Source organism: Metopolophium dirhodum, chromosome 8 (genome assembly GCF_019925205.1).
Source record: "Metopolophium dirhodum isolate CAU chromosome 8, ASM1992520v1, whole genome shotgun sequence".
Classification (NCBI taxonomy): domain Eukaryota; kingdom Metazoa; phylum Arthropoda; class Insecta; order Hemiptera; family Aphididae; genus Metopolophium; species Metopolophium dirhodum.
In genome coordinates, this window is record NC_083567.1 from 17,228,911 (window position 1) to 17,255,187 (window position 26,277).

General features: G+C 30.4%; 1 protein-coding gene across 1 annotated transcript in view; it reads right to left on the reverse strand.

Annotated features, from left to right (window-relative positions):
* Nucleotides 1-26,277, reverse strand: part of LOC132951061 (CD63 antigen-like) — a 46,726-nt gene that overhangs the window by 11,866 nt on the left and 8,583 nt on the right. The window contains exon 2 of the mRNA XM_061022755.1: nt 748-948. Within this exon, the coding sequence (XP_060878738.1) occupies nt 748-948 (201 nt within the window). The remainder of the gene's footprint in view (nt 1-747; nt 949-26,277) is intronic.

Sequence of the window (26,277 nt, forward strand, 5' to 3'; positions counted from 1 at the left end):
GCGTACGGGTTGTACATGATTATTCGTAGGAATATAGTATTATATGTATAGTTATAACTTATAGCCTAAACGATTCAAAAATCGGGACAATCATTTGAACGAACATCGGAAGTAGTAGGAACTTAGCAGACGACCCATTATTATATTCTCAATAAAAATATACGTTAGTGATGCTGATATTATGCCGAAATGGGAAGAAACTGTATTTGTGGGAGGGAGCATACCAACTTCCCAACTGGATAATAGGTCATATCTAGGTACAGCGTTTCATAAAAAAATGACTTGTGTTATAAGCAGTGCTGAGTTGGAAAAAAAATGTGTAACTGAAGATTTAAATGTCACATGTCATATATATATATATATATATATTCAATTTATGGGTCGCATAAGACATAGTTTAACATGTCTTATGTAACACATACTTGACTATGCATACGGGCATTACTGATTAGGATATTATAGTTAGAAGGGTTAAGTACGCTAAATTATTTTTAAAAAATAAGAGGGACACCGACCTCCTCAATTTTAGCAATATGGCTATAAGTAAATTTTTGTTTTCGGAAAAAAGTTTGTATTTATATAGTTTAAAGTTTAAACATTACACTTAACATAACATTATACTGATATTTTCTAAGATAAACTTCAAATTACATATAAAAAAATAAACAATTATTTTTTAAAAACACAATAGTTGATTGTATCCTCTATGTGTATGTTTATGTGAATAGTAATATTATTATGTCATACCATTGTGATCATGCAATGGCTCTCTCGGATAGCTCCGCAACAGCCGAAGAACGACACAACGAACACGGCTCCACCGATGATGATGAATGCCAGAGCCGCCATACCAGCCGCATCTCCGGATGCTTTGTTGGCCAGCTCTTCAGTTTTCGTTGAATAATACCGAGTTACCAAGCCCAAGGCCAACAGTGCTAGACCAGAAAGCTAAAAAACAAACAAAAGTGTTATCAATTTACCGTATCACGGGTGTGTATATAATAATAATAATCGTAAAATTTCGAAATTATATAATACGACTACTGCAAAATATCACATAACTGTTATAATATAATATAAAAGTATTTTAAAGTGTTCATGATTTAGAATATTATTATAATTGTTGGAAGATTACGACAATACTTCTGAACCATGATATATTCGATTGGAAATATTTGAAATATTCGATACACGGATGGCAAAGCCGGCTATTTATATTAAGGCGCGAAAAAAGGGACAATTTCTAGTTACGTTTATTGCACGAGGAAAGAATAAAATCAAACTATTTAGACGGTCAAAAAAGACTTTACATGCGAAAGACGATCACGTGTTGTAAAACATTCTGGTTTTGATAATTTCTATTGTATTTGAAAGAAGGAAACTTTATTTGGGTCGCATTAGAGTCCGATTTTTGAATAAACTTATAACACTAGGAAAATACATTTCATAATACTCAAAAATGTGTGTTAGTATAAGACGTTTATTACGATTTAAAAAAATTAAGATAGATCTATTTATAATAGAAATCCAATGCGAACGCCTATATTATTAAAATGTACCAAATCATGCAATTAACTTTTGGAACTTGCGATCACTGACCGCACTCAATAAATCTCGTCAGAACAACGGTTTGATTACCATCATCCGTCGTGACGTACCTCTCGTGAGGACATCAAAATAACAAAATAATTATATTTTTTTAATATTCATAAACATAAAATCCATCTGTGTGATGCACCACAAATTTGACGTTCGATTTTATTTCGTGAAAGTTTTATTTATATACAGACTGTTCAAATAGTTTGGAAACAGTAATATTATTAGACTATAATATTATTATAGTGATGATAAAGCAATACTATTAAATACCTAATTAAGGAGGTGATTAAAATATATTTTGTCTAATAAATGTACAGCAGCGTTATCCGTTATTGCTATATTATGTACTATGTAGGAATCAAAATATGCAAACAGTATAATTAAAGCGTCTCTAAATTTTTTGAACACTTTTGTTACAATTGGTTGATGCGGTGACATACCACACTGTACCAACTGATCCATGTAATTTGGTCTTGAGATGGAGTATGAATACATTTTTTTTGACATCGACATAACCTATTTTAGTCATCCTGGATACAAAGATCTATTAAATATTTTATGCGATAGTTTCGCTGTCGGCCGTATAATTTTTAATTTTCTGATTTATTATTTTGTAGAATTGTGATATGATATTATCTATGGGTAAAATTATTATTATTATTGCAATACTTAGTGTAATACAAAAGTAATTATGTAAAATATAAAGTGTGAAACTATGAGTACTTATAATATTATGTTAATGTTGTTCGCGACCTCCCCAAATACCATTGTAACATATTATAATATTAATATACAATTTAGTTATTTAATAGTTATTTCAATATCAACAAAAGTTCTAAGTACATAACATATTTGGTTATTCACTTAATTTGCTAACGACTAATACTAATGCTTATCAAACACAACGTTGCCATACTCCTCGACCATCGATCAAGGGCACGTTGCTATATTATATTAATTATTGTCACATTTTACGTTTGTACTTATATATAATAATTTTGTCGTTACTCGTTTCCGGACGTCATATACGATATAAGTGTACAAGACGTGTAGAAAGTCGTGGGAACAAGTACTGCAGCAGTCTCAAGTGGCTAAATGACGTGTAAAAATAATAAAGCCTATTATAGTATACAGTATATAGTTCATCTTCACAAGAAAATTACTCATATTAATCAATTTTAGTGCGTGACTCAAATAGTAATATGAGATTACAATTTACAATAGTATAAGATTCAATGCTCGATCATCTTGCAACAACATAATGTTATCGTCATTTACACCGATAAACAATAATCTATTATATTATAGAGTAGTATGATCATTGTGGTATCTATATTGAGACAAGTAAATTATTCGTTTCCGTCGACATAAAATACGAGTACTTGTCGAAATGATGACACATGTGTGTTATATATAATATTATTACTACTTACGAATAATTTGTAATTGATACGATATTACGATAATAATAATATAACCATTATTACGGTGCCATACTGTTATAGTGTTAAGTATATCTATTATAATTTATAATACAATAATTACCATATAACTATTATTATCGTCGCTCTCGAGATAGGTTTGAAGACACTAACATATTATTAGTTTTCTCTGAGGACCCGTCTCACCTAAATTTATTGTCTCCGTCTTACAAACGTTGAACCATTGAGTATAATATAATATTGTACAATATACACTCAATACTCAATGGTACAACTGTACAAGATGTTATCAAAGCTGCAATGCTGTGTTGTTAGCTAGTTAATAGTTTGAATTGACCTATTGTCAAACTCAAAGATAAGACCATAAATTCTGTAGTATGAGTGGGTGCCTTTGTAAAATATTATTATCTAAAAATGTTCATAACTCGCTTAATGTTTAATATATCGTAAAAAGCTGACTTACAATTACAGATATAGTCTTTAGTTTGATAATTGATTGGTAAATTCACTCTAACATTATTAATAAAGCTAACAACAGAAAATTGGTCCTGCTGTGCATTGCTATGTTATACGTACGTTGTATAAAACAAAGATTATACTGCAAACATATTTATACGGCATAATGCACAATCAATTGAAGGGCTCCTTACAACTTTATTACTTGACAAGTCCATATTTTGAAATTTTTCAGGACGACCATTTTAAAATTCGTTATCCCATTTATTCCCAGTTACTTTCCTGAAATATTGTGAGTTGTGACTTGTGTGGTTGTTGCGGGGGGTCTTTCAATTGAGTGTTATTATTTTCCAATTATACTTTTTGATTGTTTTACAAAACCCTGCAGTCTGTGGCAAGGATCAATGAATATAAATATATAATATAGGTAATACATTGTATAACTATAATATAATATAATTAACCAGTTACATACGAATCGTTCCTATATATAACAGAATCGCTAAATAATATAAGTATATTACAGTATATAACGTATACCTAACCTATTATCATAGTATTTAAATTGTTGCCGTGTTATTATTGATTATAATTTATAAATTATAGCTGTTCGGTGCTAGCGATTGATATCGGTTGGTTGCAATTTAAACACGATAGGCAATTTCAGGCGACCGTGATAATTTAATATATCAGTGTACAGACATTTTTGCGACCATCTGACGATCTGATAAAATATTGTAATAGAATAATGAATATAGGTAGATAATTATAATAATAATATATACTATAATTTATCGGGTACCTACATCGCATAGGTAGTCAATTGCCAAATTGATAAAGGGCGATAAAATGTGATCAAATTGAGGGTGTAAATAATTCACCTTGAAATTCAAATAAAATATGTTTAAATTTTTAAAAAGCTAAATATCGTCTTTTTCTTATAAAAAAGCTTTAATTTTACCGTACGCATTCAGATTTGTATCGTATAATAATCCAATAGCCGCGCGGCCCTCGATTGCCTGAACAATATATTATAAGTTCTAACAATAACATTCAGTTGAATGGTTCTAGAAGTGTAAGCGTGTAGTAGTATTATGTACACTATACAACTACAAAATATACATTGAAGTCATTAGGCGGGTATTATGTCGAAGACCATTATATATTTTTTCGTAAGTACAATTATTTCGTTTTACGACGACGACGACGATGAGTGCGTGTAATTGCTCGGAGTTTTTTCATGTGCAATTGTCTTCGGCCAGTGGTGTATTTGTGGCGCTTTTATTTGTGTACAAGAAAGAGTCGGCGGCCGCGATCGATACGAACGATAAATTGAAATTAATTATTCAACGAGCCACAACATAGTGATTGAAACGCGCTGCACTAGATTTCATAATATATTCATAATTTCGATCGAGTAGGACAAATATAATACGCGTGCGCACACGGTGTTTTACAACACACGACATAATATTATTATTATTATTATTGTCGTCATGACAGATATGGAATTAAAAACGAAAACAGACCACTGTCGTATTTAACAACAGTTCATAGGACTTGTAAGACCGCACATTGTAGTAGACAACGTAGAATAGTGTGCATGTTATTATTAATTATTTATCAAACAACGACTCATTATATTATAGTGTAACATAATTTAAAAAAAAAAAAATGTCACTATAATGAGTTGATGTACAATAAATAATTACCTACTCACCTAACATATTAACATAAATCAAAAAAAAATTGTACATTTAAAATAGTTATAAATAGAACAATAATTATAAAAGACTCGAAATATTTTGAAAATGTCTAGTAATTGCATGAAAAAGATGAATATTCGGTGAAAATATCGAGTCTTCACAGTTTGATATTTATTATTGAGTTAAATATAATGATCATTGTTTTATTGTTATTAACGAATAATTTAATAGTACTACTGTCCTACTGGACAATTTTGATCTTGACTCCCAGAATACCAACTACCAATGAATTAATTTGCTTCAAAAAAACTGCCATCGAAGTAAAGAAGTTTAAAATTATTTTTTTAAATATAATTTGACATTATCTAAATTTCAGAAAAAAAAATCGGAAATGTGTTATGTGACCATCTGATCAAATATTGATGATATATTGATATATTTTCTGGTAGGTACACAGTATAATATATTACCCAATGGAAATGATTTTTATCCAGCTTTTTATATTTTCAACTTTAAATACCAGCCGAAAGCCGTCCTTATTCTTTGGTAGGTGGGTCCTTAGAAATATCGTCATCGACACATATTATTAAACGTCACTAATTGTAATAATACGTATGTATGTGTGCAAAACTGCAGAGGCGCCAGTAGATGGCTATATTTTGCAGTCTTGGTCGCAATCGTGCAGTCGGTATAGCTCGGATTTTCGAAAACCGTGAAAATATGAGATCATGTTTTAAAATATACTAAATCACCGCGATTATCCGTAAAAATAGACGTTTATCGCATACAATAATAATAATATAGTATAGTGTCGACTATCGTGGACGCAGAGAGATGCGATCGGATTTCCGGGAAAAATTAATCATCTGCCAGGCGTTAGTGAACGTGACGTGCTGCTGTAGCGTACATAATATTATATCAAAAAGGCATAGTAAGCCGTTATACGCGTTCGCGTCTCAGGATACGCAATTATCTCTCGATTCGATGAGCGAAACGAGTAATGCGTAATAATTTCATTGTCGTCATTCTATAACGCGAGATAAATCGATTGTATTCATATACTTTCCTCGGCGCGGTCCGACGACCATCTATAAAAATGAGCGCGGCGTTGCGCAACGCGACGTACTGCCGCTATCAATATAATATAATATAGGTACGATAATATTGTTATTATGATAATTATTGATGAGTACCTAGGCATGCACAGGTCGTATACGTTTGAGATGACTTTTTGGATAAAAAAAAATGTGTATGTACCGTCGTTATATATAGCAACGATTAAGGCAATACCGCAGGCTGCATATATCCCGCGATGGGCATGATCTTATTGACAAATCAAAACTATTGGTGAAATAGTCATAAGGAACAACTGCTTATTATATAATACAGTTGAATACAAAAATATATCACTTTTGGTCGTGGCTAAATACCGATAATAATAAAGCAAATATCAATATAATATTATGCACATGCGGTGAATAAGTCATTTTGTATTTTAATTTTGACAATATTATAATATAAGTTGACTATTATATGCAAGCATGAGGTTCAAAATATAAATCCTAACGAAATAAAAATAATTTGTACGTGCAATCACAGGAGTAGGACGATGGGACTTTAACGGGGGCCCGTTGGGAGGTACCGACAAAAAATGAACAAATATATTGACAACAACCACGATACTACCTAAGTATAATGAAATAACCATAAAGTTAGCCATCAAGTATATTATCTAATGCAATATACTAAAGTTACGCAATGACTATATTATGTAGAGTGAAACGAAAAGTATATATATTATACAAAAAAACGCTTGAAATGACTTTCCGGATTTCACAAATGTTTTTATTTTCGACCCGAGTAAATGACGAAATCGTCTGCATTATAATATTATACGTACAATGAGTAGATTTTGTAAGACTAGAATAAATAGTATTTATTTATAACTATACGATTAATATTTTTAACAATTTATCTAATACCTATGCATAAGTGTAATCTAAGATGGCAATGAGGTGGGAAGTGTCCCCCTGATTTTTTAGTGGGAGCATAGATATCGTTTTGCCCTTTCCCATGTAGAAATTCATTAAACATTGAAATATATTTTTTTTCCTAAATCTTGATTTTGAATATTATTTTTCTGTATACGTTTTATGTAATTAGACATTAGTACTAATATTACTACCTAATTAGAGTAATTCGTCATTATATAATATATTATATATTGTAATAGGTAAACTTAAAGTTATGCTCATTACTCATTAGTAATTAGAATATGGTTAGTAGGTACTACAGATTGATATATTGCCACTAATTGTACAGTTCTAACATTATATAGTACATAATGTTTACATGTATTCAGTATTGGTCAATAATTTGAGGGGAACAAGTATATTACTTCCTCCCTCACTAAATGTTTCGACACAACTAGCAGTAGGTACATCATATAATATTATTATACCAACACAATTGATGGTTACGCTCCACGTGTACGTGTGTATGAGAATATAATAATCATTGTCAAAACCTAAACACGACGTAAATTTATAAAAATAATGACGGAAAATGGTGGTGAAAAAAAATCGTGAGCCTACAACCGAATCGAATAATGTCAAACGACACGGAGGTGTTGGGTGTATCCATACGATGGAAAAAATACGAAAATACACCTAAAATCGTTAGACCGGAAATCGTTTGCCCTCTCCAAATACACCGTCTCCTCCCCTGGCCCCCCCCCCCCGACCGTCAAACTCGACACATCTAGTCGGGAGGACAACGCGCCTATAATTATTATAAAAACACGACTCGGCGACTTGCGGTTTGATCGCGTTTTGTCACATAAAGACATAATATATTATTTTTTTTAATTATTATTATTATTATAACTATATGTAGTATGCATCTATTATATTATTGCATTACTTTATATTTTGTACATTAAATAGACCTTAAATAGTAAGTACTATAGCGAAAAACTCGATGACTGACCTACCGGTGACAAAATCCGCGTTTTTTCGATTGAAAGTGATCATAATTTTATATACCGTTCCGAAACGAATCGATGACAACTCGGCTTATTCCCGAACGGTTCACACGGTCCACGGTCAGACTCATATAATATTATATATATATATCGTATTTTCTTTCGAAGAACTATTTACAAATTATTATTATTGTTGGGATACCGGCGGCCGAAGACAGCTGTATATAACCTATAAACTTCCGTTAAACGCATTCCAAAATGCAGTTACGATTGTCCGTTACGACTGTCAAATCTTTTCCGGCCGACTATTTAATTAAATACATATTTTGAATAACGTTGATTGTTTTGTTTGTACACAGGAAACGAAAAAATATGTACAAAAATACCTCAATATTTTCATAGTCGATATATACGATGCATATAATATCTAGGTGTATTTGAATGATATGAAAATTGGTCATGGTTGTTGAACAATAGGTATATTGTTAAATCTTCTAGATCCTACATCCTATACTGTATAGTGTACACTGTGTACACGCGGACGTGCAAAAAACTAGCCAACTCCAGGGACCGCGATCCCTGAGTATTTACAATAATTAAAGTACTCGCCACAACGTTAAGCTACCTACATACTCTCGATCAATTATGGTCTACAGACTTCAAAGGATTATAGTAAACCCTGAATTGACTGAATCAATGTAAATACGTGAAATAACAATCACAAGGTCATTGTTTACGAATGCATTTTTTAAACGATTGTTTAAAATGTATAAATTTACTATCTATTTTAAAGGAGGCAAACTAATTTTTCAACATAATTATATAGGTCCTTTTAAACATTTATTGCTTTACAAATATATAACATAAAATATAATACATTTTATTTAGAAAATTACATACCAATCCTTATAAAATATTATCATAGTCGATAAAATATGTACATCGATATTTTTGTAACAACCTTGAATTTTTACCCTGTGGTATGTTTATAGTCGACATTTCGAATATTACTGTATAATTTTGTTTCGATTTTATAATATCTGATACACGAACATACCTTTTATTCATATTATATAGCCTCAATGTTATATATGACATGTATATTGTACATGTCGCACGCGTAAACAGCGAAAACGAATTCATACAAGTCGTTGGTAAATAATATATTATCGGTACTTATAAGTGATTTCGGAGCTGAAGCGACAGCTTTATGTTATTATACAATGCATACCTATAATATATTGTATATATACCTACAAATGTTTAAACAAATTACAATATTTTCGAGGACGTCACGGGCGTATGGCCAATTTATTTTCAATTTATGATATACGTGCATAACGCCGGTCGATTTGCAAGTACATAAACAATTTTTTTTTTCAGTAGCTTTAAACTGCGGTCAATTTTTTAGACACATATAAGACACGATGACTGGTATGCGATGCTAACACGACATTATAAGATTTCGTAATGCATTAATGCGCGTCCACCTCAGTTGCCGTCATCATCACTGCAATTATCAATTCATTTTATGACGAATAAACAGAAAATTTTTCAAAACAAACACAATTTGTTTAAACATGTATTATATACCCACCTATATATGTTAAGGACAAATTGGAAATAATGACTATATATTAATATATATTAAACAAATATATTATATTATATAAATGTAAAAAAACTCATATACCTATTATGCCAAAAAAATATCCATTATTATGCTAATTGCCCGCTTGTAGCATTGAAGCTTTTTTGTCATCAAATAAAATTATCTTTGGATATTTGAAGTAAATATTGCAAATAAATATTTGCGAGAATATTACATTCAACTCGACAAGGACAATAATAGTCAACGGATGTAAATTAATACCGACATCCGTTGTATAATATACCTATCACTTGGCGAGCAATACATAAATGATAATATCGTTTAACGTTTCTTCAGCACCGCCCTGGGTTTTTGTTTGTGATGTGAAAACTAAATGCGTGACAATTTGGAGAATGGTCTTTCAAATGTATACAAATTGCTTACTAAATAATAACATAATAATATATATATATTTTTTTTTGTGGAATTCGTAGTATGTTAAAGTAGTAAATTTTGTATAATTATATTATCATTTATTGCAATTATAGTAATACTCGGGTTCAAACCTCGGTTCACGGGTGGCATTTTTCTTCAGGCAAGTCACGGTGTCCGGAGAACAAGTGTCGCCATCCCCCACCCGGGCGCATGGCAGATATACCTACGGGTGCCCACTTGAAAATCTGCCAAAACTACACACACGTGTTTACCAACCAACGGTATCCTCCTCTACCAACAAACAAACAGCTAATGGCCATAGTTACCGGGCTAAATTATCAATAAAAAAAAAAAAGTAATACTCGGATCTATTACAATGAATTATTATTATTCATATTATTATACTGTTGAACTAATATACCATGAGTAAAACTGAATTTGTTTATTATTATTATTGTAGGTGGACTGAAATTATTAAATTATTTTACCAAAACATACTTGGATCCTAATATTTATTTCCTTATTTAATCGAAATATGTGAAATCGCTTGAATACAGACGGATCAATAACCATAAAACACCTTGAGTGATGACATGCAGCTCTTAATAGGGCTGTTGGTAGACGACCAACGCCAAACATTTTTATTTTAATCAAAGAGCTAGAAAAAACTGATAAATAAACTTCGAGCTTGGCCTCATAGCGCAAGGAAACTGCGATCGGCTACAAAAGATGAAAACTAAATATAAAATATTAGAAGAAAGGTAATTATTTGCGAAAAAAAAGGCATAGTATTTATAAATTTTAATGACATATATTATAATAATACATTTTTTTATAAGAATGTTTCAAATTATAATTTATAACAGGCTAAAAAACGGTACGATTTGTATAATTTTAATTTAGAAAGGTTAGGTGTTTCTATACATAGTTGATATTTGACTTGAACAATGTTTGTGGTTTATACAAATTATTTAAAATATTATATTTTTAATTATAAGTATGAAGTTTAATTAATTTTGAAGCAAATATAAATAATACAAATAATGTGCGTGTGTGTCGGATACTCGGATGTCGGCAAAATAGTGTGTCGCGAACTGACTTGTCAGCCAATCGGTACATCACGCAATTTATATGTTAAATATTTTATATTATATTCATTTAGGTATAAACAAATAAAGCATAAAAATGGAGTGATAATAATACACAGCGTAATGCCGTAATGTTTGCATATTTTTAACTTATATATTATATAATAAATAATATGTTAATAAGACATATTTCTATCTCAGTTTGTACATGATGCTATCTATCAGTAACGATAAGAGAAAATCGGAAAAACCATACGCGTCATTAGTTATAAGTTATGACCATGACGGAAAATGTATATATATTATATACGATAAGGAGAAAAAATAGGACAATTTTATTATAGGTATATTATGTTATAGAACCATATTATATAGCCATATAGGAACTTACATGCCGATTTAAGAAATGTAATTTAGTTTTTTTCGTTATTAAATAACTATATACAATCTACAATGGTCAGGTTTACAAGATCGTGAAGATTGTTCGTATGTGATTTAGGTACACATATATAATATATATCCTATAATATCATGTACCTATCAGTTATCTATAATGTACCTACAAACCGTATTTATATATATTATAATATTTTATACAATGCGCATACGTAGGAAAATACTGACCTAAAATGTTGTATTTTTTTAGTTTTTGGAGGACGATCCAATTGTGGCGCAAATGTCGTAAAAATAAAAACCATAGGTAATATTGTGTAGGTAGAAAATCCAGTGGTAAACGTATAATAGTGTGCCCACACACACACATTACGCATAATACCTACTTACAGCATCGTTTCAACATATTGTACTCGATTGCTCCAAATATATTATTATTATAATTTATACGGCACATTATTTTTATCGTCGTTTCGTAATATGCATTATAGTATTATACTTAAAACGTGACGTGTGCAAAGAGAATTATAACTATATAAAATGTACATAATATCGAATATAGTCATTAGTATAGAATACTGTTACTACTGTTTCAACATTCGAAAAATGGCTGAAATGTGCTTCTAAATATTCTTAATACATAGATCCGTTCCGCAAACCAATACCCGGGATTTATGATGAGAAAAAGTTTTGCTGAACAAACAATGATAAAATATCGAGTAAAGGATACATATAGGTATTGCAATAATAATCAAATGACTATACCTATATTTAAAATCTATGCATCCACGCCCATACCTAATACAGTAGTATATGACTTATATCTATATGTACATGAGTCAATATAGTACTTGTAAAATATAGTGTAAAACAATATATTATACCCAGTTAACAAAATATTATCGTTAAGTGTGTATTGTCAAAGATAAAAATATTATTTAATCCGTGGTATTAACGCACAATAATCGTGAATATTGATACTTTATAGATAATGGGCGTCACTTATTAGATGGTTAATTTTTTAAATACTATTGCGATTTCGTACATTTTTACAGTATCGGAGAAGAACAATTTTAGGATTTTAAACTTTGACTATATATTATGAAAGGCGCACATTTTCAGATGACTTTATATTATATTTTTAATCTATGCCTCCACGCCCATCCCTAATACCGCCATACACAAGTCAATACTCAATAGCGTAATATATTATACCTATAAAAAAAATGCACAAAAATATAATATTACAATAAATTATAATATACACGGTAAACCAAATATTACGTTATTGTTAAGTGTGTATTGTCATAATTCATAATATAAGAATTATATTTAATCTATGGACCTATAATTAATCTATGGTGTTAAGTCTTCGGTAAGATATACACGCGTGTATTATATTATATATAACCATAATACCACACCCGCTCGGCGGATATACCTATTTCACATTATGATATATTTTAACGTAAATTAGTGGTCCCCAAAACGATTGTCATTATTTTTTACAAACCTATCCATATTAAAATTTAAAACATTTATGTATATTACGCTATTGTGTATAATAATTAATGAATACACTTTTGAAAAATACATTATTTGATTAATGTGAGTAATAGATTTATATATAGGTATATCCGCACATTATCACAATATTATAAAAACAATCATAGAGATAATAGTAATCGCTATAAAAAAAAAAAAGCCCACGAACTCGATAACTTAATATGTATGTGTCACATGTTCTACGTTCCATAATATAGATTTATTAAAACACTAGGTACTGCAACGATGTTATACCTAAATCTGTGAACAATTCTTCATCGTTATCACCATTAGAGAATATGCACAAAAATCTTCTAAATATTATAATTTGTTACAATGTATGCACTCAAAATTTATATTTATAAAAAAAAAATGTTTTAAGTTGCGAAATGTATGCAATCGATATTAGTCAAAGTACATTCGAACATTGATAATCAATTTATTATCTCAGAAGTAATAAACTAATAAATAGTAACAATCGACCGTAGTAATTGTATTTTTGTTAATATTGTGAACTAGTGAACTGCAGATAAAATTTACTTAATTATAATATATTATAAACTGAGAAGTTGATACTCGAAATTTTCAAATTATTTATTTATTCCAAATTGCAATTTGATGTTTTTATATAATTAAAAAGCTATATATAAAAGCTAAAAACGAAAGTATGCACTATAAAATTACAAGAAATATGCGTTAAATAAAAATTCAAACCAATATATGTTAAATAATAATGTACGAGTATAATAATAGTTATGACTAATGACATTGTATTATAATATTATGTTAAAACGGGTTGAGCATTATGTGGATTTTCAGTTTTTTCTAATGTGCTGTGAGATCCAAATTTGGTTCTTGGTGAATTTTTTCACATTGCCATGAGTACCATATTTGGGTCTCACTAATATTATACTTTTATTATGATATCCACAATCTGTTCTCATTTATCGGTGTTTGATCTTTAAATTTGCTATTTTCAGTTTGTGCACAATTTTTTGATGTGAACAGCAAAAACATAAAATTATTATTATTTCTAAGATATTGAACCACAACATCTCAAAAATTTATTTCAATTTTATATACCATGGGCTATGGCAATAGAAAACAATTTATATCATTACTAGCTGTCATCAAAATCTAGTCAAGCTCCAAAACTGGCTCTCGTGGCGCTTAGCCTGTTAATAAAATTGGTGTGATTTAGAATATAATTTAAATTAAATCGTGCGCATTTCTAAATTTTTTATCAGATTTGAAATAGGTAGCTTATTCTAATAAATATAAATATAATATATGCATTTACATATTATATATAGTTCTGTTCCTTGTAGTTATGTAATATAATATCTTCACAGTTCACAGCGGTTATTGATATTCGTAATTCGTATTCGATTTCGTGGTGACGACGATTATCATCATAATAATAATATAGTAACAACGAATACAAAATATAGTTACTTATGCCTACTAGTCTTCTATAAACTGTTGTAATTGCTCACAAATCCCAACCCCAAGTGTATAGTAAAAACACTTCATTTGAGTAAATCGGCAGATACAGGTTGGTCGAAATTTCGCTTGAATCAACTTAGGTATACAGTCAGCTTTCCTTAGCAAAGCCGCACGCGTTTAAACAAAAATATTACTGATGACCGCCATCGTCGTCGTCATCGTTAGCGTTCTGTCCACATGATAATCGATCAATATTACCTATAATCATTAAACGTTTCCCCTCGCCACGTTATATTATGATATTATATTGCGTAGGTTACACGATATGATGATAGTATTAAATTGAGTCGTCATAACGCCAATCGATTGGAAAACGAAGACTACAATAATAACGGTATCACCACCAGTAAATAAGAAAATGAGAACTAAAAAATATTTCACCGAAACTGTACCTATCTAAGTATAATACAATCAGTCACGTCGCATCGCCATTCGCTGTAAGAACTATACGAAATAGTATATTATTATTGTCTTTTCGTCCCACGCCACACACGATATTATGATCATATAAATGTAGTATGAACCTATATCATATTTTTATACCGTCGACGACCAACGAATTCACGACCAGCTAACAGACGTTATGTATATAGTATGTATACACTATTATAATATTATTGAAATCGAATTTGAAACATCTGAAACCGAAACGTCACGCCGAGCGCATCGCTATCGTCTGGGGGCGTATACCGACGTGTGCACACAGTAAGGTATACAGGGTGTCCTGTGAATATATACCCATTAGCCGGTTTTTTGCCGTTTTACCTATAAACTAAAAAAATACTAAAAATCATGAGATTAGTGAAAATAAAATGTTGAAAAGTCGAAATCTTCACAAAAATAAACTCTATAAAATGGCAATCTTCAATTGTTTTAAAAATAAAAATGAATATAATTTTTTGACTTTCTTACCAAAAGAATTAATTAAATTAAGAAATAAAATATGGGTAATCCTTAGCTCTGTGGGTCTAATGAAAAAAACAGATTTATAATACATTTATTATCTCAGGAGATATAGCAATGGGTAAATCCTCGCGGGACAATGGACATCCTGTATAAACCTGCAGCTGCATTGATGACCTAAATCATATAACGATGGATATCGTCGACAAGGTATGGAACTCGAGCTAGCTGATCCGAAGGCTGCACATACTATAATATATTCGTGTCATTTCAGTAGTTTATGTTGCGGCGGGGCTTCAGTCCGCGATGATCGCAGGGCATCCGGCGTTACGCAGTGGTAATAGTGGATGCACAAAATGATATTTTATCGTTAACCATGCTGCACCATATCAGCTCATGAAATGTGTGGCATTTAATTTTTTTTTCTTAAGAACAAAGTACAGGTACTGGAATTGTAGAAACAATTCATACAGAAAAACGTAAAATGTTAGGTTTGAAAAACATTTCAAAATGCCTTTAAAATGTCGTGAGATATTGCCCGGACAGAGGCGCCACAGCCTCATGACCACCACTACCACATGTAGAGAACTGTCGAGTAAATTAAATACGTAGACTAAGCAATATATAAAACGATATCGACAAAAACGTCGTTGTGGGTAAAAATTTAGAATAAAACTTTTTCTAATTTTTTCAACGAGCGAGAACTATACGTGGTTTTTAATATGCGTATGCTAGTGCAGGTCTTACACAACATAAAACTATATGCATTCAAACGGCGTCCAAAACTCTATTATTATGTAAACGCATTATTTTAAACTGCAAACGCATAAGGTACCTAATATACCTGAACGCAACCTTAAAAGTCAAATGTACCTTTAAACGGCAATCACTTCACGTTTCTCACGCTTTGTAATGCTGTATAATATGTGGAAGTATTTAAAACTTGACAATAATAATCAGTCAATGAGAAAACGTTTTATTTAATATGAACGTATGACTCACGCACTACTCCACCTACATTAACGCAAATATAGGTGCACCTATAATTATTATTTACACCTTGTTAGTGTGCGTATATAAGTGTATAACACGTGTTTTAACTACAACAGATCGCTTTTAAACAGATAAATACGTTGACAGAAGTTCTAACCAAACTAATACTTAATGTATAATCTTCTTGTTTCATATAATATGTTACTACAAATTACAATTTTAATTTGGTGTCAATAAATCTATTATTATTATATTAGCAGTTTCGGTGTTTCGCGCCCTGCCATGCACGCATAGACCTTTATAAACCAAGTTTATTAACTATTTTATAGGTTCTATGCTTGCACGTATTTGTATTTTCATCATTTGAAATTGATTTCAGAAAATCAGAAACCCCCGAGAATTGGGTTTTCTTTATATTATTATACCGCACCGCGAAGAGTTGAATATGTGCAACGTGTAAGCTGGTAACGTGTTATCAACATATTATTATGTATTGTAGTTACCTATACTTACATAATATTGAGCATACGAGACACGATACTATGATAGGTACCTACGTCGCATGAACTCGGCTTTAAAGTAGTACACGAATGATAAAAACTCACAGTTGATAACCTATATTATATAATATTATATTATAATGAAAATAAAACTGCTGTCGACTAATGTTTGAGAAGACTTTTAGAGGCTAATTTTCAACAAGAACCTCTGCGATGTACTTATAAATTATGTATTATAATAATAAAATACTGCATACCAGCAATGCAGTTGTAAGTAATGTCAGTATACCAATTATACTTACGCAATTTCAAATGCTATCTAATCAGCTATTATGTATCCGAATAAAATTTAAAAATTACATACACATTTCCTCGTGATAAAATATCGTATAGTTGCTCTTTCTAAGACGTATTATTTCTTTATATTATATAGGTACACGTATTCATAATAATTATTGATAATTGGTATAATAATTTAAGTAATCGTTTAATCCGTGAATATAATATATGTGTTTGGATATGGCTCAAATATTGACGTCTTCATTAATTCGAGGATTAACAAAAATTATTATTACGTGTGGTTATATGTTATAAAAATATATAAACAATATATTTACAATACAATCGCCATCGTCTTGAGTGGGTATCATTACCGTGTTCACAACATTACAACAACAGTAAATAATACTATATTCGATAAATACTAGCAATATACGAAAAAAGTATAATTATTAAAATACAATTGTATGTGGAAACACGAAACAACACTATACATGTGTGTGTGTGTGTGTGTGTGTGTTTCTTATTATCCGCACATACATGAAGAAATCGAACTAATCACGTAGCAGATAATAACATCAATTAAGTTTGATCACAATAGTCGTTTTTAGGAACATCTGGATAAATGTAATATATGAATACAAATTGAATCGAGATTGGCATATGTCATATGTAATAATATGTATTGTAGAAGTATTAATATTATGTAGTTATGTGTAACCAGATATTTTTAGGTGCATATGGTGGACAATAAATTATCCATTTTGAGAAACGAAATAAAAAAAAAAATTACACGGAAGTGTATTATGATGGTTTATATTTCACGAAATGATAATTTTTTATTCACTTGCACTTAGTACATGACCTTAAAACCGTCTTACTCAGTTACTGAGTTTAAGAGCAATAGAGCTTCAAGAAATCGATATCCATTAAGTACATGTTTGATTAGGTATACTAAATAGGTACTTATTATGTACAAGATACGAAATGCCGACGACCAAAAAATTGGTTTATGGCATAAATTGATTAGGATTTAATTCTGCAAATGTTTTTGGCAGAGCAGTTCAATCCAAATATTACGTAAATATTATTGGCAACCCAAATTCCACACAAACAAACTAAATATTTACATAATAATATACTAGTTTGCGCAATGTCACGCAAATACTATACTATCTGCGCAATAATGTTTAATTTTCCAAATACTTTTAACGAAATGTACCTATTTATACTATATCCTTACTTACATATATATTATATATGCATAACTCACATATTATAATATTGGATAGTATAGTGAGTGTATAATGTATATGTGTTAATCATGTTTATCAGATAATAGTAATAAGAGAGTGAAATCGACTACACAACACCGCGACGACGTTTTCAAACTATAATTTAATATACCGACTGTTATTGAAATAATTATAAAAAAAAGTTCCATCATAAACGTACACTTACAATATTATATTAAATTATATGTTAGCGGCAATTATGTAAATTCAGATAATGTCAACAATTACTAGGCAATAGCATTAGAGGGAATAATGATCCGTAATAATTTACATAATTGAAATACATCAATTAGGCAGTATTCTAAAAGTATATTATAATATACTGATTAAGAATAATATTGTCAGCATTTCCCGATCATGTATTACAAAACGTATATTACGATAAAAAAAACATCACCAAGCCGCAGTAGTTATACTATCTAAATTATTATTATTTTATTTTATACGTAGGTCTCAGATTATAATATAAAGTTAACTCTGGATTTAAGTACCTTTGACAGTACGTTTTTAGCAGCGACTACTATGACATGACGTGTGGTTTAGTCTTAAGCATAATGGGTTCAAGAAGAATAACGCATCATAACATTCAATAGCATTTATATTTTAAAATTCGTTATGGTTAGTGTTATGTTTTTTAAATGTCAAAATATATCACTATAATACTATAATACTGGTTTTATATTTTAATAACCAGTAATTAATAAGTAATAGATAATAATAATAATTTGTATTTGCTATAATGTGTATACATTCATAAATATTCATGATAATAACTAATGTAGTGTAATGTACGGTAATGTACGAATATTTCATCATTGCTTGAGACAGTTTGACATTCTTTAGAAGTTTAGAAAGGCTAGGAAATATCATTATTCATTATGTACTGAGCAAAATAATCATACCATTATTGACTAGAAATTCACTAAAATGACTAAATTAATATCAACATTACCGCTAACATATATTATAATATATTGTAAATACGTTTATTATATCATATGATTATAAAGTGGTTCAAAGTGTATAAACCGACGAAATCTACCACCGATCGGTCACAATGTGATCGTATATTATTATTTTTATTAAACATTGCCACATAAATATTATGTTTGATGATCGTTGCACGACTGTTGTATATACAATAATTTTTGTTTTTCATATAGACAATATTAAACATTTAAATAAAATGCATTATGTTTAGGAAAATACTTAAATACCTAATATAAATTTCAATGGGTCGAAACCACCCAATTGGCAGTCGTGCAAATCTAATAACAAATATATTACTTACTTTATAGTTTTTCATATAATACATAATATTTAACTGTCGATGTACAATTGTCTGTTACCTCAACCAATGCACTCTGTATCGTGATATTATAGTGCATCGATGTTACAATTTATATTTCTTCGACTGGCAAATATTTTACACATTAAATAATACACAACGCGTACAATAAACACTATTCTTTAGGTCATACTCGTTCATTATCACAAATCTGACACATTGAAAGCGCGATAATTGTGCACACTCGCGACTTGTTTGCCAATAAAACTTCATCAATCATTCATTTCGATCTTATCATAGAATAATATATTATATGATGACGGATAAAATACAATATAATATATGTAATTATCTGTCATCAGATATATGCGGCGTGTGCATCCGATTCATTCTCAGTTACTCATGTTACACGCAAAGTAGGAAATCTGTGCACACAATCAAATTGATCTTCAAAATCCTACTTTGCTCGTGACATATTCTATAACATTGAATGTACCATGCACACATCGAAAACACATTTGTCCATTAGAACATTAGTAACTACACATGTGTGCTTCAAGATTATAGGTATATTTGGCACTGTTTGAAAAAATTTAATTAATTGCGTCGAAATATTTTTTAAACAATTTAGGTAGTGTCTCCTTAAAATGCAATCACGACAGTATAATACAGAAAATAGTATAATACATGTTAGTTATAATAATAAAAAGGTGGATAAGTGGATGTCGCTCTGCTGTACAGTAGGTTACAAGTGGGTCACTGTAATGGATGGTGTTAAATTTGAATTCAATGATATAATATCATTGTATAAGAAAAACGATTCTGAGCGAAAACGGTCAGTCAGCCTATGATTTTACCAAGTATATTTGATGATATTATTGTGAATAAAGTAATTTATATATAACCTATTTACGTGGAGCCTTGTTTTAAATTTTCAATCTTTAGCCATAAAAGTTAAACATTTTGTACATTTTTAACCACAAAATAATAAATAAATTATAAATTTGATAAATGTTGTCAAAATTTGAACTTTAAATGCTTATAAAAAAAAATTGTGACTAAGGATTTTTAATTTTTTTCATCTGCCTTTGAAACAATAACCTAGGAGCCTTCTATTAAATTTTTAAGCTTTTTTACTCAACAGATAAAATTTTATTGATATTTATAGAAAAAAAAACTAAAAAAATTGAAAACTGACAATGGCCGTAAACAGCTCAAAAAGAGTCAAAATATTTTGTAAATTTTATGGTGTATAGAAAATGCTAATATAAACATTCAGTCAAAATTTCATGTCCCTACGGTCATTTGTTTTAGAGTTACACCAAAAACCAAAATCGATTTTCTCAAAAACAGATTTTGCGTAAAAATTCCCGTTTTTCCTTAATTTTTCTTTCGTTTTTCACGTCGCTTGTGAAAACTACTGGGAAATTTTTACTTTTGACCCCCCAAAGTACCAACTAGATTCACTTTCCTATCAGAAAAGTTACTATTGAAGAAAATTGGTGATGACAAGGTGATGACAGACACAAAAAAAAAAAATAAAAAAAAAACACACATCATTGTAGAATCAATACATTCATCGCTTCGCTCAGAATCTAAAAATACCAATATCTTATCTCAAAAATTAAAAGTTTTACTAACGTTGTACGAACTATACAATAGTATCGGGACTCGTCGATATAGGGCCACTGCAGTACAGGGACTTCATCGTATTTATATTTTCAATGTAACTCTTAATATTCTCTTATTATTCTTAATATTAGTGATATATATATAGGTATATTGATAGTAATTTAAATCGGACGAGCCGTAATGTATATGTGCCATGTGAAGCTGGTGGCGCTTATCTAAACTCATATACTATACATGAGTGGTAAATCGCATGAACCGTTATGTAATATATACGATAAGAGGACAAAAATATTGGTCAACGAAATTCATAATATAATATACTTTGCCAGGGTTGGACCCAGTAAACAACCCAATAAACAAAAAATTAACAAACTCTAAACTGCATTTTTATTACTTTTTAGTAACAAATAAAAAACATATTTAACAAAAAAAATAATTACAATATTAACTTTTATGGTAAAATAGGTACAAGTTATTTTAATTTTAAACTGCATTTGCTATATATTTTTAAAGGTTAGGGAACTGTCCTAGTAAAAAAATGTCAGGAAACAGAATTCATTTTCAAATTATTAAAACCAATTTAAACCCACAACCTAGTCGGGGTTTTTGAACCATGTACTTTGCAGATATTGTTTCGTATTACTTTTACTTCATATTTACTAATCGTCGATAATATTATGACGTTGTCGTTGACGTACTTACGCGAAGTCGCGAAATTCATGTAATAGCTGATTATTGACTATTGTTTCAAATGCTGTTTACCGAGAATTTATATCTACTTTCCAACGTACGATTAGGTTTTGTGCCAAGACGATTTTTTCTCTTTTTTATCAGGTTCGTCACACGTGACGCCATTGCCTCGACTACGCGCATGACACCTGCAAGGGCAGTGCCGCTACAGCCATGACCGTGAATTCAAACTTTAAACAATGTAACACTATATTCGTGGACTGGATTTTCAGGGGGGGGGGGGGGCTATGAGAAAACGGAAGCGGTACAATTGCCCATTGTAATCGGAAAATACATAATTAATTACTAATGTATAATTTTATACATACGTACTTACATATTATGAGTATAAAATATAAAGAATCTACGAATTATCGTTTGGTACTACGCACAATAATTACCCTGTCGAGGTTTACGCCACGCTGATTATTATTATATTGTTTGCGAATAATCAGTTTTTTCCCATGTTTAATATTATATAGTTGCTTTCTTATTTAAATTTTTAACAATTAATATTGTTATTATTAATATATCATATTAATAAAGCCTATAGATACCAGAATGGCCTGGATACATAAAGTGAATCGTTACTACAATCAATTAATATAATATTGTTAACCAACCGAAACAAATTAATTAAGTACCTACTGATTAACGACATAGGAGGTGCGCAATGTCCGTCATTTTAATATTATGTCGATTTGTACGCGTTGTACTAAAACGAAATTAGAGAGGCGTGCACGATTTAATAAATATATTATATTATATATGTACAATTGGCTTGACCGCAAATTATGTGGCGAACCAGCCAGTGGCCATGATGATTGATCGACGAATTATATTATTATAATTATATTACTGTAGTCTTCCGTAAAATCTCCCCGGTCGCAGACTCTATACATAAGATCTCAGGGAGAAAAGCTTTCACTTTCGTAAACTTATTCGATCCTGCCGTCTCTGCTGACTCCTATATGCTCGTATACTGATATTATATACTATTACAATACCTTTCTCCGCATTTTGACCAACCGAACGTATACCAAACATCGTCTCCGTTCCCGTCATTGTGTAGATATTATATTGCTCCAGTCGATTTCTAATCGTTTTTTTTTTAGTTTAACTGCTATACTCACGACTTTTCAAAGAAAATCCAATTAACGATACTATTGTGTGCAGCAGTCGATTGGAGGGGCGAAAGCACAACTGATAAGACGTAATATGTGCAGGGGTCCTCGACCCACGTCCCATGATCCTCTACGTCTTTACTCGAGACCCGCGAATTGATTTTAAGCTTAGCAAATACATACATTATACATTATATTAATATAATTGATAATTGATTTTTTCTTATTATTATATAATTTTATAAAAGAGATTTTTTTTTAAATAATTGGTGGCTTGATAACTAGAAAGAGGTTGAAGACCTCTGTCCGTAATATTATGTATATCTTACTTTACAACACTTGTATGCTAGTATTTCTCGTTTTTTGGTAGGTATACACTAACCTAGGTATAGATATACACTATACCTAGCTATAAGTACGTTTTGCGGGGTTATATATTCCGATTTTAAAAGTACTACTCTAACGCACGCTGTTTTTCGTCAAACATTTATATAATGTTCGAATACATTTTTTGTTTTTATTGAAACAACAAAATAAATATTCGCAATGTACATGTTTGGGTACGTTTTTTATTTTATTGGCGTAAAAACGGCTTTTACTGCAGGGTTCAAAATTAGACAAAAACATAATATTTTATAGGTACTTCCCCTAACAACAATGTAATAAAACGGTTGGGAAAAGTAAATAATATAAATTGTTCATAAAATGTATTTCACTTGAGAATTTTAGGAATTTGACGAATCAGCAACTTTGATTATTTTTAAGGTTACATATACTTACTTACACAGTTCTACAATAATGATATATATAATAGATACATATTATTAGCCTTATAGCCATTAGGAATAGGCACTTTTTAAAAACATCGTTTTTTTACACGAAATATCTTGCTACCTCCTACGTACCCTATGATTTATTCCTATACCTATATAATCCTATATTATTTATTGTATATAAACAACAGTGTATTTGAAATCAGCGAATAAAAGTGAAAAAAGAATACTTCACGATTCGTCGGAAATTATATATAATTATAGTGTAGTTGTTATCGTTTACCGAGTGCCATTTAACGAATTATATGAAAAATACTTCACTATGAAAAAGCGGAATCCAGAACAACTTAAATACTGATAGGTATGTCATGTATATACGTCGAGTGTATGTGTTTTAAACACTAAATAATATAGATCATCCTGGGGAACAGAGTGGCCGAGCGGACTAAGGCGTCGGTTGTGACACGCACCGACGCCGGTTCAAAACCTCGGCCGCAGGCGGCATTTTTCTTCGGGAAAGCCACGGTGTCCGGAGAGAAGTGCCGCCATCCCCCACCAGGGCATGGCAGATACCTACGGGTGCCCACTAAAAAAATATGCTAAACTGTGTAAACGTGTTTAAATCTACAGTACCCTCCCACACAGTTGAAAAACCACCCAATGGCCTAAGTTACCTCGGGTTAATTAATAAAAAAAAAAAATATATAGGTCTGATGATAATAATAATATAATATTGTAATATAATAAATTAATAAGTATTAAATAATATGCTTTCACATCACTTGCACATTTTCTGTGTTGTACCTTAAAGGAATAACACGGGTCGGTGCGTATTGTGATATATTATATTATTATTACTTTGTACGACTACCGCCGACACATATTTACAATATTATTATTTTTACTATCATTATACGTTATAGTAAACCGTATAAAAAATAATAACATGATGATAATATGAACGCCGAGAAGCGTATAATTTAACATACACAACAGAATACAAAATATAGTTTAGACGTTATGGATCGTTAAAATCAATCGGTAGAACCGATAAATGATATCAAAACATTATTGCTAGTTATTATTATTATTTTACAAGTAAATCTGTTGCAGATGGACGCAGTGTGAATGTGTGATAAATATATTTATAAATTTAAGGTACGTATTGGATGCGGCGCGTCGAAATATTATAATATTTACATGCGAATTACCACGGCTGTAAATAATAGGATATCCGTTCGATATTATTATTATGACGGTGAAGAGACGAGACGAGTCGTCGACGTGGAAAGTATCCGCGAAAAATCAGAAATTATATATTACAACGATTTATAGTAATAATATTAATTTATTATTATATATTTATATTGTTGCCGGAGGGCGGACGTTTGTACTCTGTAGAAAGTCAACCGCTCTCGAGCGTTTATAATGTGTATAGATATCCACGACGACGTGCAAGTGTGCAACTCGGCCCACGGACAGCCACGAAAACTAGTTTTTGGAAAGTTTTGTCGACCACGGAAAGATAAGACACACTCGCGATAACTTCTCGAATCGTGCGAAAGAAACACTTTCGACTTCGTCCGAGATTTTATAAAAATACGCGCATGTATATTTTTCTATTATTATTATTAAATTATACATTACGACCAGCAAGTTAAAATATATTAGATATATAGTTTATGATATATTGTTTATCAGCATTTAAAGCTTATCATAGACGAGCAGTTCAAAAGTATGGGTACAGACAATTATTCCATAAAAACTTTATAAAGAAAACGCAACATTTTATATACTGAAATAAACAGAAAAGTATTCAGAAATGAACGAAAATTGACCAAAAAGGATTGTACGTGTCTAGTAAGTTACCACTTCAAAATGTATGTGGAGTAAGTAACTCATTGTATACATTGGTACAACATTTGACAATAGTTTAACCATTTTTATGCTTAAAATTTAAATTATGCATATATTCAAATATTCTGAGTTTTTTAATTGTTTACTAGAAAAGTGAAAG